Below are 17,561 nucleotides of genomic sequence, written 5' to 3'. Positions count from 1 at the left end.
CGCCCACAGTCCCAACCCTAAACCCACAAACCAGCCTTTAGTTTTCTCCAAAACCATTTTTCACTCCCAAAAACCAGGAGCTTCTTTTTTTATGTTCTTGTCATTTTCTCTTTCAAAAAACAACAACTCCTACTGGGACCCACCTTTACTCCTCAATATGTGGCGATTCGACCGCACTCTGACATATATGCGTGGTTCCCACGCGCCTGTTTCTTTTTCCTTGAATTTTGTACCCTTTTGCATGTTTCTTACATGGTTCATTTTACCGATTTTAACCTTCTAGATATTTTGTTTTTGTTGTGTGAGTTACGTAATTTATGGATCTGCTTGAGGGTAATTTAGGGTAATGGAAAAGATACGGTACGATGATGAAAGATTCGTGTGTCTTGTAGTAATAATATTGTTACGTCACTCCACCTAGAAATATTCTTTCTTGGGAGAAAGTGATGCACTATTCTTCTTCACAACGTTTCTATTTTTTTCAAAAATTAATTTTAGTTTTTTCTTTTGAGAGGAAAAATTAGTAGCAGTTGTTGTAGTAAAAATTAATTTTACTTCTTGAAAATTCCACAAATTCTAACATGATTAAATTTACTTCTTGAAAATTTCACAATGTTATCGTCAATAAAATTTAACATTGTTGTATTTATAAAATTGGATTGAATCCATAACCTCTAATTAAAGTTAAAAGAGACTTTTTATCATATTATTTAAATGATCTTAGTTGATTTCAATTAGATCTCTTAAAAGTGAATAAGTAAAACATTCAAAATTCGAACCGCAACTTATACATATATAATACAATATCTATACTACTAATTGAGTTTGGCTCACAAGACACGATTTTATTGGCATATTTTTAGTCTTAAGATTTTGATTTTGATTAAACTTTGTTTACCAAATTAAAATAAATTTTTCATAATATTTTGTTATGAGAAAAATGTGAAGTTGGCATGATGGCTTTGTTCCACGCTATAGACGAGAGTTGCCACAAATAGCGAGTATAAAGCACGCGCATAAACGAGAGTGGGTTTGGTTGTCCCCACACAAATGGAAAAAAAACTTATAAAGCTTCTTCACTTGAATCTAGGAAATTGTTCGAACTTCCTACCTTCTTGAAGGTCCAAAAGCAAAAACTTTAATCAAATAAGAAAAAAAGTTTTGGTAAAGCCTAAAGCTATCTTAAAAAAATGGTTAGAAAGTAAATGAAAAGTAAATTTACAAAATAGTTTTGGCTAAATCATTTGGTTAACAAGTGGTTAAAGACACCCTCTTAATAAAAAATAGTTTAACCATACTTGTTAAGGAATAAAAAAAAATTAAATTAGTATATTTAATTTTTGTATTATTTTTTTTCTCAAGAACAGCTTTCATACTCATTCGTCTAAATGTCGATATAGAATTCCGTGATATTCAAGTAACAAAATTTGATTGACTGCAATGCAATCAATAATTTGAAGCGTTTGAAAAATATACACATTGATGGTTGTTAGATTTTAATCTAGGTCGCCTTATTTCAAATAAAATATGCAATGTGAATCAATATTATTTGATCATAAATTAACAATTACATATACATTGATCAACATGTATGCTTATTCGGTAAATGCATTAAATTATCGACTACATGAAACCCATATTCTTAAATAACTTATAAAAGAAGCACATTTTCAAATCTCAAATCAATACCACTCTACCAACTCAAGTGAACTACCTTTTTAATTTATTAATCAAAGTCATAAAAAATTATTACGTCTACTTTTTTTTGACTAAATACTTACTACTTTTTTGAAGAAACTTCTTGTTAACTTTAAATAAACAAAAGATTAAAACCATTGTTTTACAATATTCCCTAGTAATAAAACAACTATTAAGAAACAGCTGCGTCTCCTTAAACATGTGAAAAAACCCAACAACACCGCAAAATCCAACAACTATATATAATTGCCTCCTCACTTTCACAATCACAAACCAAAATAAAAAACTCTTATATTCTTTCTCTCCTATTTTACATAAAGTTTTAATCAAATTGAACCAAAATGAGAATGAGTTGTAATGGGTGTAGAGTTTTAAGAAAAGGGTGTAGTGAAGATTGTAGCATAAGACCATGTTTGGAATGGATCAAGTGTCCTCAATCACAAGCTAATGCTACTCTTTTTCTTGCTAAGTTTTATGGTCGTGCTGGTCTCATCAACCTCATCAATTCTGGTTCTGAAAATCTTCGTCCTGGTAAATTTTTACAACTTGTACTTTTATGTTTTTTACCTTTTATAGATTATGTCCCTATGATCTATGTGGGGACATCAAACTTTTTTTTTTATGTGCCTCTGATATGTTTTGGTATCACGGTGAATTTGTCAGAATTTCAATAAACAAATGTAATTTGAGCAAATCTACCGTGATACACATTGAGACTTTGTCACTACTCAAATCTAAAACATTGGAATTTTTTTTTTCTTTCTAATTTTCTTTTAAATTTATCATTTTATCACTTGAGAGAAGTATAAAATTTAGATCAAACCCAAATTCTCTGGTTTAATTAGTTTTGTAAATGATTTTTATATGAATCTCTTGGTAATTGAGGGTTTGGTAAGATCCATGTGGTGGGTGTTTGTTAATTGTTTTTTTATTTTTGGTACATAGGTGTATTTGTTAGTTGTTATTGTTGAAAGTTATGATTTTTTTCATACAATGTTGAAAACTTTTAGAAGAAATATGGACCATGAAAAATTAAGGTTTTTTTTTTGGTAACCCTTTTGATTCTCCCGGTAATCCGGAGTTTGGCAGAAAGGTAACTAAATGCTGATAAACCTGAAAAAAATTACTACGATTTATGGGACATTAATCATTATGATAAAAAAAAAAAACCAATTATTTACTCATTTTCCATGTTTTGTACTCGTTATTTTTTGACAAAGTTTTGTACTTGTTATTGTAATATTGACCAGCAATTTCAAACCTTAATTCCATGTCAAATTTCTAAAGAATTTGGGGTTCTTTTGAAAAAATTATATCTATATTCATATTGATTGTGATTTTGGTTTTTTTTTTTTCCAGCAATTTTTCGTTCATTGCTCTATGAGGCTTGTGGGAGGATCGTGAACCCTATTTATGGGTCAGTGGGTCTTTTATGGTCTGGTAGCTGGCACCTCTGTCAAGCCGCTGTGGAAGCCGTTTTGAAGGGCGAGCCGATCACTCCGATAGATTCGGAGGCTGATGAAAATGAGAGGGGCCCACCATTCAAGGCCTATGACATACGCCACGTGTCAAAAGATGAGAACTTGGAGGAGACTAAGCAGGTTAGGACTCGGTCCCGGTTCAGACGAGCCATGAAGCCGAAGCCAAGCAAAGAAGTTGGGTCCGGTTCAGGGTCCAGCTCGGCCAAAGAAGTGGACCGGTCCAAAAGCCAAGAATCTTCGCTGAGCCAGCCGGGTAAAGATAGTGAAAGTGGGGTTTCTGTGGAGACTTCAATACTTTTTCATGATGAGTCGGAGTTTGAACCTGAGTCACAAGCTAAGGTAAAGGGTCGAGCTGAGGGCCGAGCTGAGGAAGGTCTGAGTGATGGGGTTGGCTTGGAGCTTAGGCTTGGTATCGAACCGGTGTCGCGTGAGGAGTTCATGGTTCCCATTAAGAAGAGGAAAATTGTGTTGAAGGATTGTAGTGCTTCCTCCAAGGTGGAGCTTGGGCTTGAACTTTCAGCTTAAATGGCTTGAGCTGTTTGTGACTCAATCGGCTTATATATGAGACTTTTGGAAGAGAAGAGGAGTTTAGATGTAGAAAGAATCTTTATTATTATGCCTTTATTTTAATTTTCTTGGAACTTTTCTCCTCTATTTTTGGGTTAACCTTTGTGAATGAGGGGATGTACAAATTTGGTTGGTATGTAGAGGAAAAAGAAAAATTATAAATAAACTATAAAGTGTTTAATACCTAGCTTCCGTTTGGTTTGGCGTTTAAATCACAATTCTCATATCCCAATCTACTTTAACATGATTTTTACAAAACTGAAAATTCTAGCTTTAGTTTAGACGTGCGTTTAATGACTGTTCACCGCTATTCCAAACACAACACTAGTGTGATTAATTTTTTTTTTTTAGTCATAAAGAAAGTTTGGGAGATAATACATGTGAATGTGAATTTTTTTTAATTCTAAAGATAATGCTAATAGTCTATAAGATTTTTGTCCAATCACGGAAGGTTATTACTACTACTATTAGGTCTATTTTGAGGGAATGGAACTTCTTTTGTTAATTGTTTTTAATGTTCAATCTCAATCTCTCATCAAATCAAACATATTGAATAAGAGAGAATGATAGCGGTTTTCTTTCTTCTTCCAACATGAGGAAAATCTACTCCTCTCTTCTAACCTAAGATTCATGGATCATTAGACATGTCTAAATGTAGTTGGCATAGAGTCTTATTATTGTTTAGGATGTGGCAATTTATTTTAGACCTAAGAGTGTTAGAAACATTCACTTTACACGGTAACTTTTACTTTTTTTATATAAAATTTATATAGATGCATCTTTTTTGCGAACGAGATCTATATAAAGTGATGTAATAGATTGAGTTTGGAAAGAAATATAGTGTCTATTGCTAACGTAACTATTTTGAACATTAACTATAGCTTGGATTAAATACAAGTTAAATTTAAATTAATTTATGTTTGATTCTACTTATCTGCAAGTCGATTGAAGTTTTTTTACAAAGAAAAAAACACACATTTTGAGCTAAAAACTTTAAACTCTAATTTAAAGTTTTTTTCTCTCCAAAGCAATGGAAATTAATTGCAAACCAAGATTAAGACCTAAACATGTTTACACAACATAAAGAATTGAAGCCTAAAGCTATCCTTTAGCAACGAAACAAAGAGGAACCTGCCATGACAAGCAAAGGGTACACATACCTCTAAAGAATTCTAAATAGACTTAGTAGTATTTATGCATAATGTTTGAGTATCGAACCTGCCTAATTCTCTAATCACAAATATTTAAGATTGCTTTTGATTACACCCTTTTTTGAACGAGTTTGTATGTGCTCACTACTTATGCTTTTTTGTAAACCTGAACTCTTGTATGTGAACCTGATATATGGCTCTACAATTTAAAGTTAGAATATGTGTGTTAGAGTAAAAAAAAAAAATTCACTTGAAAACATACAAACTTGTTCAAATCAATTTTGCATTTCTATAATTAGTTTTATCTTGGTGTCACGAAAAACAATCTAAATATGTACTGAAAGGGTGTTATAAGAGTTGGTTATATTTTTTTTACACCTGTTAAACTTTGAAATGGCTCACTAGATGCTTCAAAAATATAATTAGTGCTATGAAGATATTAATTTATGCTAGATTAGTTTACTAGTTTACTTGCATTGCAAACAAGTTAGTTTGAAAGTTATAAAAACAATTAAAAGTGGGAGTAGCACTTGATGTAATGTGTATAAAGTAACCATATATAGTTTTGGTTCAAGAATCGATCCATTTTAGTGTTGCGATGGTTTCAACGTTCAATGGTAATTTTTCAGGAAATCTTCCCATCCTAGATGGAAAGAATTACGATAAATGGTGCAAGCAAATGAAGATGGTGTTCTGGTATCAAGATGCACGAGATTTAGTGAAATTCGGAGTTGATCCCCTTAGAGAGAATCCAACATAAGCACAAAGAGTTGCACACAACGAAGCGAAGAAGAAATACTACAAGACTTTGTTCATCACCCATCAATGCATGAATCATGAAAATTTCGAAAGAGTTGGTGATGTTGTATCTTCCAAGGAAGCATGGATATCTTGAAAAAACCATATGCAAATGCGAACAATGTGAAGAAGATGAGGTTGCGCACTCACAAGAGACGGTATGAGTTACTTTAAAGGAAAAGGAAAACTAACTCGAAATAGAGGAAAAAACCACTATCATGATTCTTATGGTAGAGGCTGTAACGCCCACTTTCGTTTAATCGTTTATTTAATTGAGTTTAAGCAATTATATTATAATTATATAGTATATGCATGATTTTGGTATGTTTTGATGATTTATGATGATTTGATTGATGACGTGATAAGTTATGAGTTTTGGAGGATTTGATTATGATATGAGATTTATTTTATTGTTAAATAAAATAAAGATTTGAAAATAATATAAAATATTTAGTTGAGGGCTGTTTTGATATTTTAGATAGTTTTGGGGGTGAAAGTGAGATAAGATAAGTAATTAGGAAGAGATATAAATAGGAGAAGACCTAATATTTTAGAAACTCATTGTACGTGAAAACTTTTGAAAAAGGGAGAAAAAGCTTAGAAGGGAGAAGAGCATAGAGAGGGCTGCGATTTCTTCATAACCAGGTAAGGGTGAGACTAATAATTCAATAATGTTAATTACTGTAATTCTGATGATTAGTTGACAAAGTTAGGATTGATTTAGAGAAGTTTGGAATTAGGTCAAAACCCTAAAAATTGATGATCAAACGGTAAAACTTGTTAGATTGATGAAAGAACCGTCCTTTAACCTTAGAATATGTTTAGGATGAATTCTGGAATCAAAATTAGGCTTTGAACCATGTTGTGTGATGGATTTTTGAGAAAAACCCTAGTCTGCCCGTGCTTCTGTTCATCGCTCGCCACGGCGAGTGATGATCCTCGCCTCGCGAGTGATGAACTTCATCGCTCGCCACGCGAGCCCCTTTCCTTCGCCTCGCGAGTTGTTTGGTGCAACTCGCCATGGCGAGCAACCTTTCCTCGCCTCGCGAGCTTAGGCAGAGTGTATGTCATATTTCGTGTTTCGACCTTTTTAGTTGAATCTTGTATGCCTTTGAGTACCTGAACATACCTAGTATTGATTAGGAATGAATGTAGGATCAGAGGGAACCCAGAACAACCTTAGTTTGGGAGTTGAGTGGTACTCGCCATGGCGAGTAAGTACTCTCGCCTCGCGAGTACAACCAGGATGAACTTGTTTATGTGTTTATGCGATCTGTGTCGCACTTGTTGATCGAGAGTGAACCCCTAACTGGTAATGAGACCTAGTGATGTTGTTTAATGCAGACTGTAGAGTTGTTTAAGTTATATTAATATTAATTGAATATGAACTATTGTATTGTATATTCATGCAAGATAAGAAGATGTGATAATGATACAAATTATGTGCTTTGATATAATGATATCATCTTGTTATGTGACCTATTTATGCTGCTTCCGTTATTTAACTAAGTGCATAATTATATGATGAAGTTTAGCTCCAAATTATTGGATGCATGTTGATAAGTGATTACGATGTTTTGTTCATATGTGTCCATGCATAGCATATCATTGAGCTTAGTCCTCACCACGAATATTAGGAGCTTTGTCCTCCGCACGTTTTATAGGAGCTTTGTCCTCCGCACGATTAAAGTATATTAATACTTATGATGACGATTGGTACCACATGCATATGAGGAGTCTAGGAGCATTGTCACATTGTCATGATTAAGATGCCTCGTTGATGATGAATGAATATGTGATTACGTGATAAGTGTTCATTGATTATGTTATGTTGTTTATAATGATTGGATATATGATTACGTGATAACTGTTTAGCATTTATGCAAAGTTAATAATGGAATGATTATGATGTTAATTTATGATTCGCAATTACATTGATTAATGTTATTTTATTATGAAATCTCACCCCTTCTGCTTGAAAATGTTGCCCTTCGTATGGGTAACTTGCAGGTGATCGTGCTTAGTGTGCAGTTGCTTCTGTGAGTGGCCTTGCCTCACTGTGTCGTCTAGGTCGCTCTGATACGTAACGGGATGGGGTTAATGCTATAACATGCTTCATTCTTTTACGTGAATTGTCATGATAATTTATGCTTTGATAAACTCTTTTGAGATACTTGTTGGGCCTGCGTGCCAAAACGTTTATGATTTATGTTTATGATTTTCCGCTGCAAATGTTTGAGATATTGGTTAAATTATTATTTAACTGTTGGATTACGTTATATGTGATAACCCGTTGCTTGATGCTTACTCTGATAAATGTTATGTTTTTAAAGAAATTTTGATATTGGGAAAACGGGGTGTTACAGAGGCAATTAAGTTAGTTGATTCATATTAGTTTAGTTTACTAGTTTACTTGCATCGCAGGCAAGTTAGAAAAAATGGTTGAAATTCTGTTTTATTAGTTAGTATAGCAATTAGAAGTTGGTTGGTAGAAGATTTGGACTAACACTTGAAGTATGCACATTTACAAATTTCCAACTAAGTTGAAGTATAACTCAACTTAGAGATTCTAAACCATGTTCCAAAGGTTAGAACTCTAAAAACACAAGTAAAAAGGTTTTGGGGTGTTTGAAAATTAAATTTCTTGAACTATTCTTCATTTCGTAAAATTATTAAACAAGAAAAAAAAAAAACTAAGCATAAAGCTTAAACATCGAAAGAGACTTTTCCTAAAAAAAAATAAAAATGCTCCTTCACTGGGCTTGATTACTCACCAATTCACGTAAAGGTTTCAAATCAAAAGAAAAGACTTTCATAGTTAGACCCCCACATCTAAATATTATACCCCCCATACCTATAAAAAAAAATCCAATACAAATAAGGAGCGGCTTTAATATATATGAAAAAAAAAAGTATAACTACACCAATAGGAGAAACTCGTAACTAAATGTCACATCAAGCTTTATTATTCATTCAATGTGAAATTCATAATATTATCGCCTCATTTAAGGATAGATGTTTACAACGATTTTCACTTTATTGGCACTAGTCCAATGATAGCCATTTTTATTTTTTAGGGGCTCCACTCATTTTTGTAAGACAATTGCTTTTCTGACTTTTAATACTTTCTAAAAACACAAGTAAAATACTAAAATATCTCCAGCGGTAGTTAATTACGGATGACTTATAACTAAAAACTCGGCAACAGTTGACTGCCGCTGGATTTTTAATCATTTACTTGTGTTTCTAAGACACATTGAATGTCAGAACAACAATTGTCTTTTTATAACACACACATATAACCCTTTCCACATCCAAGCAGTCAATACATGATCCGACCAATTATTTTTTAGTGCTAATAAGTACCTTAATCCTCCTTGTTATGCATACAATAGTTAGGTTTATAATGGAAAGTAGAAATAAAACACAATTCCACTCTTCTTGAGCAACCACTCAACTGTTCTGTAAGCTAAAATTGAATACAATTCTAGCTTATTTTGAGAGAAATATAAGATCATAATTTGGAAATAAAGAAAGATAAGTCTTCTTATTGGGCCTATTATAATCATTTAACCAAGAGAGTTTTTTACGTTATTACTTTTTCCATCCTATGAGTTTCTCGTGCGTCCTATTTGGATTCTAAAATCTAAAATATTTCAACGTAATTTTTGGAGGTTTTATGGAGTTTTTATGCAGTTTGGATTCTAAAATCCGAACTTTATAAGACGCGTGAGAAGCTCATAGGATGGGTAATGAAACAGTCAGTTTCTTAATACACTATTAGGAAAAGCAAAATTAGCGAGGGAAATTAGTTACGGAAAAAATGAAATTCCTCACAAATTCCTTGGTCGCAAAATTTAGTGACGGAATTAGAGAGGAATTTCATGTTTTCTCACTAAATATCCCTCACTAATTTTTGTTTTTTTAGTAGTGATAATTGTTCTTTCAAGCCTCTTTGATTTCAGCTCCAATGATCCAACTTGTGTATATTATCTTGGCTAAACTGCAGTTTTAACCCCCTAACTTTCACAATGGTGCGATTTTGGCTCCCTATTAAAAAAAAATTAAATTTTAAACCCTTATGTTTTAGCCCCTTTGCAAAACAGACCTTTTGGTCAATTTTGACCAGGTCAACGCGGAGGTGTCATGCCGCATGTGTATTTTTCCATTTATTTTTATTCAAAAAGCCAATTGTGTAATGCTTGGAAAAAAAAAAATATACATATATATATAAGGTGTTGGCACGTGAGAGCTTCCAACGGCTAAAAACTCCAACCTTAAAAACCCCAAATTCTTCAACCCTTCTTCTTCATCTGTTCTTCTTAAATGTATACAAACAATTTTGAAATCAAACTAATCAGATTAGGAAAAGGGAAGCAAAATGAAGAGATAAAAAAAATTAAAACAGAGAGTGGGAGAAGGAAGGAAGAAGGACAATAGAGAAGCAGGGAAGGACGTTCACCACTCGTCACTACTCCAACGCCGCACTCCCCCACCCGGCATTTCAATTGCTTCCACAACCCAGATAGAGGTTGCCGCTACTTCAACCACAACTTCCCACAAACATGCTAACCACCGCTAGAAAGGGTTGCCACCACCGTTCTGGAGATTAGAGTCATGGAGAGTAAATCGCAGGATAACTCAAATATTAGTAATGATGATACATTATTATAGAACTTAAGGAAGTAGTAAGGTAGTGGTGATGCATTCTATTGGCTACTGTCCAACACATACACTTTCATATTTTGCAATTCATAGTTTTTCGTTTGACTAACCAGATGAAGAATCAATAGCTCATTTTTTAATCATTTCAGAATATGGAACGGTGGGTGTAATTTTGTTAACAGATGAAGAAGAAGGGTTGAAGAATTTGGGGTTTTTAAGGTTGGAGTTTTTAGCCGTTGGAAGCTCTCACGTGCCAACACCTTCTATATATATATATATATATTTTTTTTTCCAAGCATTACACAATTGGCTTTTTGAATAAAAATAAATGAAAAAATACATATGTGGTATGACACCTCCGCGTTGACCTGGTCAAAATTGACCAAAAGGTCTGTTTTGCAAAGGGGCTAAAACATAAGGGTTTAAAATTTAATTTTTTTTAATAGGGGGCCAAAATTGCACCATTGTGAAAGTTAGGGGGTTAAAACTGCAGTTTAGCCTATTATCTTATGGATTGTCTTAGGTGAGTATCATAAACTTGTGTAAATATCTTCTTGTTTTTTTTTTTAATAAACTTGTGCAAATATTTATTTTATTTTATTTTATATAAAACATGTACCATATTTATTTGCATTAAATTTAGAGCATATTATTGGAGAGGGACGAAGAACATTAAGTTGTGATCTAAGCACTCGAGCAGAGATTAGTCTTATAGTTGATTCAAATGAACGATACTTGTGAAGATATACTATGTGGAGCCACTAGAGTGTCAAAGACTCTAATTAAGTGGTTTCTTAAAAAAAAAAAAAAATCAAGTCATGTAAAAATTAAATGATAGTTCAAATAAAAGATTGAGAAAACAAGATAGTGGGAGTAGTATCTTAAGCCGGTGGAAGCATTTGATAAGGTGGCTGAGAAAAAAAAAAAAAAACCTTTATAAGCTCCACAAAGTAGCAATGACCCTACAACCATTACTCATTTTACATACAAGTTGCCATATTTCATCTTTGAAAGGATGCCAATTTTTTTGAATCACCTTAATACAGAGACATAAGATCAAATGATAATCATTAATAGAATCAAATCATTGTTCTGTAGTGTTGTAGTGCAATTTGGGCTATTTATGCGCCCTTTTTATAATTAATTAAGTAATTATCCTATGGTGTATTAATTAGTGTGATGAAATAGATCATTTAACCTAAGTAATGGTATATAGGCTCTTTATGGGGCCATAAAAGCTTATCTAGATATCGCGTGTAATTACAAAAGTTATATAATCATGCACAACTAATGGGACACAATATTTTTTATCGTAATTGTCATCATCTTCTTTTATGTTACGTATTATCTAATGATTGGATTTAAGTGATTGATTAATAAACTTTAACTTCAGTTAATGATCAATTGTTTGAAAAAATCTGAGTTCGAATGATTAAGACAAAATATATTTATTTTTGATAGAGACAAACAAAATATGTATAAACTTAATTCTAAAAAATAGACCATCAACTTTATTTTTGCTAATTTAGAATATATTTTGAATGTGCATATATCCTAATCCTTACAATCATTGCTTTGCTTCATCTATTTTTTTACTACAAAATTTGAGAAACCAAAAGTAGTAAAAAGATCATAAAATGCTAAGCAAATTAACATCCCCACAAAAAAACTCTATAATCCAAAAATGAACTGTATATCTTATGGATCTAAAGGCTTCAAACAAATTTGAACACCATATTTAGGCTTAATTGTGAGGACAGTGATTGGTGCATGCTTATAATTCTCTGAAATTGTGAAGCTAAACTTAGAGATCAACATGGCCAATATAATCTTAGCTTCCATCATAGCAAATGATTGTCCAACACAATTTCTTGGGCCAGAAGCAAATGGTATAAAACGACCAGGCATGAAAGATTTTGAAGCAAATCTTTGTGGATTGAATTCATTTGCATCCTTACCCCATAGTTCTTCACTATGATGAATAGCCAACACTGGAATCCAAACTGATAAGCCTTTAGGAATATAAAGGTCACCTAGTACAATGTCTTGAAAAGCCATTCTAGGGAGCAAGGTTGCTGGAGGATAGAGTCTCATTGATTCATTGATTACCATATGCAACTGCAACACCAAACCCTAAATCAGAATTTATAATCAAAATATAAAGGCAAAACATGAAAACATTCTATAGCTATCAAATCAAGTGGTTCGAATCGATGGAGAATCTAAGTTTGATCTCTTGCTGGATTAATTTAGTCATACTTTACTCACGTCATTTCGGTCAAATCCTAAATTACTAGAGCCTATTTTCTCAATGCATCATAGGGTTAAGACCAAAAAAATTATATTACATTAAAACACATAATGTATTAATACACACACACATATATATATATATAAAATAAACGTGTCTACTACAATATGGAAAATTCTATGGTACACCCAAAAATTTGAGTGTGCCGGTATACCAAATTGTTAAATTAATAATTAAATGAGTTGTTTTTTTGAAGATAAATAATTATTTTCTATCATTTATAATTATAATAATTAAATTTTATTTATCAAAAGTTTCGACGAAATAAATTTTACTTTTTTTGAATTTTTATAACTCATAATAAAGAATATTGCTTATATTTTATGAGAAAATGTTGAAAATTTAATATGATTATTATAAACAATGAAATGATGTTTCTAAAATATAAATATTGATAAATAGTAGCTTTTTATTTCATAAAATGATTGTTAATTTTTAAATTTATGAAGTAAGAGTACCGGTACACCTACATAGTTGCTATTATATAATTGATGTGCAAAATATGCCTCATTTTTCGGTGGTTGTGATTCTATAAGGTAATGCTGATTCCATGACAATGTTTTGAAAAATCTCTAGCCTACTAAAAATAATCATTATAGCACTTCACTCTTTGATTAACGCTAATTTTCTATTATGCCTTCTCAACTCTATGAGTTGAAGAAATAAAATACAAATATATGTATGAAGTGGGTAGCCATAAAACCATATCATGAGTAGAATATGACCCATTCTATATTTTTTATTATGGTTTTCTTTCTCCTAAAAATATAAAAAAAATAAAATGCCAAGAGCCACAAAGAGGTGGTCTAAGAATTCTTTATACACTTGAGTTTTACATTAGTCCATTTAAAATTATTGATATAATTAAATTAAATTTTTCATGAAGGGAAATATAATCTAAACAATACAAGATATGTGTAAGTGTCAATTTTAATTTCTTCTTCTAGAAGTATGGCTGTAACCTTACTGTAAAATTCATTCAAGCATGAATTAATAATCTTAAACATATGAGCATTTGGTTACTCTAAAAGTATGATAACCCTTTCAATTTCAAATATTATTGAAACTACATGCAGTCATGAATGCAAATATGGAATATTTAAATCAACTGTTTACTTTGTACCTAAAAAAATTCAACTGTTTACTTTGTTTGCTTCTAGAGTCATATCCTAGTTAAACTATAATATTTCTTGATTGTCTCTTCTAAAATTAGAGCAATAACTTCGTGCTTAAGATCTTATGGTAAACTAGTACTTCTTAAAATATATAAAAGAAATTAACAACAATACACTGATAAAATGTGATTAGGTATCTCAACTGGTTTGAGTCAAGGGATAAAGAGTTGGAGGTTCTGATTCAAACCTGAACGAAAGAAAATATAATTTTTTCTTAAAGGGAAAAAATAAATAAATTTAACAACTAACCACTAACATTTGTAATTAAAAAAAAAATACACCCATAAAACAAATAAGCTTTTACTAAAAAATCCAATGGTATTTTATCATGTTATCAAATTATCACATTACTCGTTGAATTGTCTATCTATTACCGTATAACATGATTGAATATCTATGTGAATTATACTATGTGTAAAAAGGAAGAAAAGTTTTTTTTTTTTCTTTTCAAGTAGTTTAGTGGCTAAAACTTCACCTCTAAGATGAATAAGTGAGACGTATGAGGTACGAACTCCAACCATTACATATATACACAATATCATTATCAACCAAGGTATACTCACGAGAACATAAGAAAAATTCTTTATACTCTTGATATTTAAAATATTATATTAAAAATAATATGTTTCCAAGTAAATTTGTAAGAATATCATTTGTGTGCAACTATAGACATAGAGAGAACTAACCACATTGAGCTTGGAGAATTGATCAATAGAAGGTGTTCCTTGATTGAAAATCTCTTTGACCTCAATTCTGACCTTTTCTTGCCAACTTGGATTGCTAGCCAGCAACATAGCAGTCCATGTGAGTAAGAGTGCAGTTGTTTCATGTCCAGCAAAGAAGAATGTTTTGCATTCATCCATAACTAATTGTAGGTTTAAGCTTCCACTCTTTTGTATCTCATCTAACAACATTCCCAATAAATCATTCCCATAAGATTTGCTTCTACCTATTTCCACACAATCCTTTCTACTTTGTATTATCTCCATCAAGAGTCTCTCCACTTCCATCTTCAATGACTTAATCTCTTTATTATAAGTACTAGGAAAATACCTACATGCATAATCAAATTTAAATAAATACATAGACTTAATTCATATACACTACACTATATCAAACAATCGTAATCGTTATATGAAGAATAACTTTTTTAATAATCTGTAACAAACGAGCCCTATATCCGAAACAATCTTGATATTTAGGTTTAACAATTTACTTATCAAAAGATGAAGAAACAATGTTACAATGTGATAAATTTTTAACAAATGAGCCCTATATCCGTAACAAATGAGCCCTATATCCGAAACAATTTTGATATTTTAGGTTTAACAATGTACTTATCAAAAGATGAAGAAACAATGTTACAATGTGATCAATTTTCAACAAATGAGCCCTATATCCGTAACAAACGGGCCCTATATCCGAAACAATATGATCGATGTTACAATGTCACAACATATGTTGAATCGCACACAAATATTATATACATACCTGCTTCCAGGAAGGGAATGTTGGCGAGTTGCTTGAGCACAAAGACCTTGGAGTTGTGTGAGGAGGTGAAATATTTGCTTTCCCTTTTTGTAGCTTGTACTAAACTCAGTTTTAGAGATAATATCTGCAGTGAGTTTAGTGAAGTATTCTCCAATTTCCACTTCATATTTGTCACCCTCCAATATTGCATTTTGTAGTGATTCAAGCATCTCCTTGGTGCATTCCACCATGTGACCAGCATAGCTCTATATATATATAGTTATTATATACATTAAGTATCAAATAGAGAGCAAAGGAATTCAAAAGAAAATTAATTAGTGGCGTAATATAAAGGTTTTAGAGGTCTTTGCAACAGCATCACAGTTGTAATAGTAGTTGTATCCAACCGTATTTTGCCTTAATATCAAGGTTTGTGGCGTAATCACAATGGCAATTTAGAAACACAACTTTAACTAGTGTAAACTTTATTAGCGTGTCACTAATTAATTAGTCTCAATTTTTGTATCATGATTCCTTGTGGTTGGGATATCCTGAATTCACACAGTCACCCTGTATCAATGAATGTTAGATCAATATGTAACAATTTTAATTTTAAACTTGGTATATCAAATTTTCGAAAATAAAATAAAATCTACGTATTTTTGAAATGTTTGATGTAAATCTAACAATCGGCAATACATGACTGTGTGAGTGTAGGGATACCCCAATTGCACCGAATACGTTTTCCTCGATTTTTCAATACCTTAAGTTTTTCTCCCATGAATGCAGGGGAAACAATGTGACGTTGGTGATTCCAATCTTCACCATTTGCCATTAACAAGCCTTTTCCAATAAAATGCTTGGAACCTTGTTGTTGTTGCAATGATTTCCCAGATACTGTACTATACTTTGAAAGAAACTCCTTGATCAATGCAGCCTCTGTGAGGCACATCCTTGGCTCTATTCCATTCCAATATATGAATCTCTTTCCTGCAAAATCCCATTAATAATAATATAATTTGAAATCATTATTTAATACATGCACACAATCTCTCTCCCTCTCTATGGGGCCATATTTATAAGCACTAATATAAAAAATATCATTCTAATATAAAGTTTAGGTGAGTTGGATTTTCAGGACTCATCAAAATCAGAGCTGACCTCAAGATTTAAAGACTGTTTATAGAGGTTTTTACTAATCACCCACCAAATATTAATATATAATTGTATCTATAGGGCGTTAGTAAATAAATTTATCCTCCACACAACTCTCTCTACAAGTCTCCCTTGATTCTTCTCTCTTCCTTGCCTCTCCATTTTATTTTATGGGAGCAGCGCCAACAAATGTTCCAATTTGTTTCAAGAGTGATGTGACAGCAATTGTGATCCAGATTACATTCTCTCAAGAAAAAATAAGGGTTAGAGGAGATAGAAAATTGAGAAAAATAGTGATATGAAGAGAAGGGGTTTGAATTGGGTACATGGTCAAAGCACGGAGCAAAGTCAATGTAGATAGAAAATAATGGTCGTTAGATCGGATCAAACAATATGCATCTTGAGTTTTATTTAATATAATATATAATTTAGTATAATCATAATACATATTGCTTGATCTTTGATCAAACAACTATGATCTACTATATACATTGACAATACAGTGATTTCGTTGTACCAAATCCAGATTCGAGGAAGAAAAGACAAAAGAAATAAATAGATGGTCGTAATAAATGGGATAGTAGAAATAAAGAATACTGACTTATTCCAATCACATCAAGTGCATTTAACCTTAATTTTTGCTAATTTCAAGAATTGTGAACCCCAATTTAAAACCATCATCTAAACAAAAACAAAAGATTATATACACACACATAAAATCATGATTGTTGTATTTTTATTTTTTTGTCATACCATATTGGCTGGACCAAGCAACAAAATGAGGCAAAAGACGACCAACAATGTCATGATTGATTGCTTCCATGTCTTGTGAAGTAGCTTTGGAAACAAAGGTGGAGATGTCATTAAGGTTGCCTGTTAGAAAACGTGATTTAGGGCCACACACTCCTTGCTCCTCCATGATCTTCTTGATACGTATTGGAGTGAGCACATAAGATGAGATTGTTCCATAAGCAACTTTAAACAATAGAGTCACAAGAATAGCCAAAAGGGTTATGAGAATCATCCTATATTGAATTAGTGATGATTCAAAGATGTTGGATTACAAATGAGTATATGAATTTGCTAGAGT

The 17,561-nt window shown here is 32.0% G+C and overlaps 2 protein-coding genes across 2 annotated transcripts; one reads left to right on the top strand and one right to left on the bottom strand.

The window, feature by feature from the left end:
- The first annotated feature begins 1,875 nt into the window (after positions 1-1,875).
- Positions 1,876-3,933, top strand: LOC11407695 (LOB domain-containing protein 40). The gene is made up of 2 exons (XM_003618684.4): positions 1,876-2,229; positions 3,058-3,933. Exons 1-2 carry the CDS (start codon positions 2,040-2,042, stop codon positions 3,702-3,704), a joined length of 837 nt encoding a protein of 278 aa, XP_003618732.1. The 5' UTR covers positions 1,876-2,039; the 3' UTR covers positions 3,705-3,933.
- A 7,932-nt stretch (positions 3,934-11,865) lies between these two features.
- LOC25495619 (cytokinin hydroxylase) lies at positions 11,866-17,561 on the bottom strand. The gene is made up of 5 exons (XM_013595845.3): positions 17,225-17,561; positions 16,080-16,306; positions 15,338-15,582; positions 14,533-14,899; positions 11,866-12,478 (listed from the first exon to the last, which is right to left on the bottom strand). The coding sequence occupies exons 1-5, from the start codon at positions 17,493-17,495 to the stop codon at positions 12,059-12,061; spliced, it is 1,530 nt and encodes a 509-aa protein (XP_013451299.1). The 5' UTR covers positions 17,496-17,561; the 3' UTR covers positions 11,866-12,058.

Source organism: Medicago truncatula, chromosome 6 (assembly GCF_003473485.1).
Source record: "Medicago truncatula cultivar Jemalong A17 chromosome 6, MtrunA17r5.0-ANR, whole genome shotgun sequence".
NCBI classification, from domain to species: Eukaryota; Viridiplantae; Streptophyta; class Magnoliopsida; order Fabales; family Fabaceae; genus Medicago; species Medicago truncatula.
This window is presented reverse-complemented; position numbering and strand designations above follow the sequence as displayed.

What these genes read in the sequence shown, in the direction of transcription:
- LOC11407695 (XM_003618684.4), top strand. Translation starts at nt 2,040, where the DNA reads ATGAGAATGAGTTGTAATGGGTGTAGAGTTTTAAGAAAAGGGTGTAGT. An exon ending in TTCTGAAAATCTTCGTCCTG is followed by an intron (nt 2,230 to 3,057) that starts GTAAATTTTTAC and finishes TTTTTTTTCCAG; the next exon opens with CAATTTTTCGTTCATTGCTC.
- LOC25495619 (XM_013595845.3), bottom strand. Translation starts at nt 17,495, where the DNA reads ATGATTCTCATAACCCTTTTGGCTATTCTTGTGACTCTATTGTTTAAA. An exon ending in CATTCCCTTCCTGGAAGCAG is followed by an intron (nt 14,900 to 15,337) that starts GTATGTATATAA and finishes TTATGCATGTAG; the next exon opens with GTATTTTCCTAGTACTTATA. An exon ending in AATTCTCCAAGCTCAATGTG is followed by an intron (nt 12,479 to 14,532) that starts GTTAGTTCTCTC and finishes TTGGTGTTGCAG; the next exon opens with TTGCATATGGTAATCAATGA.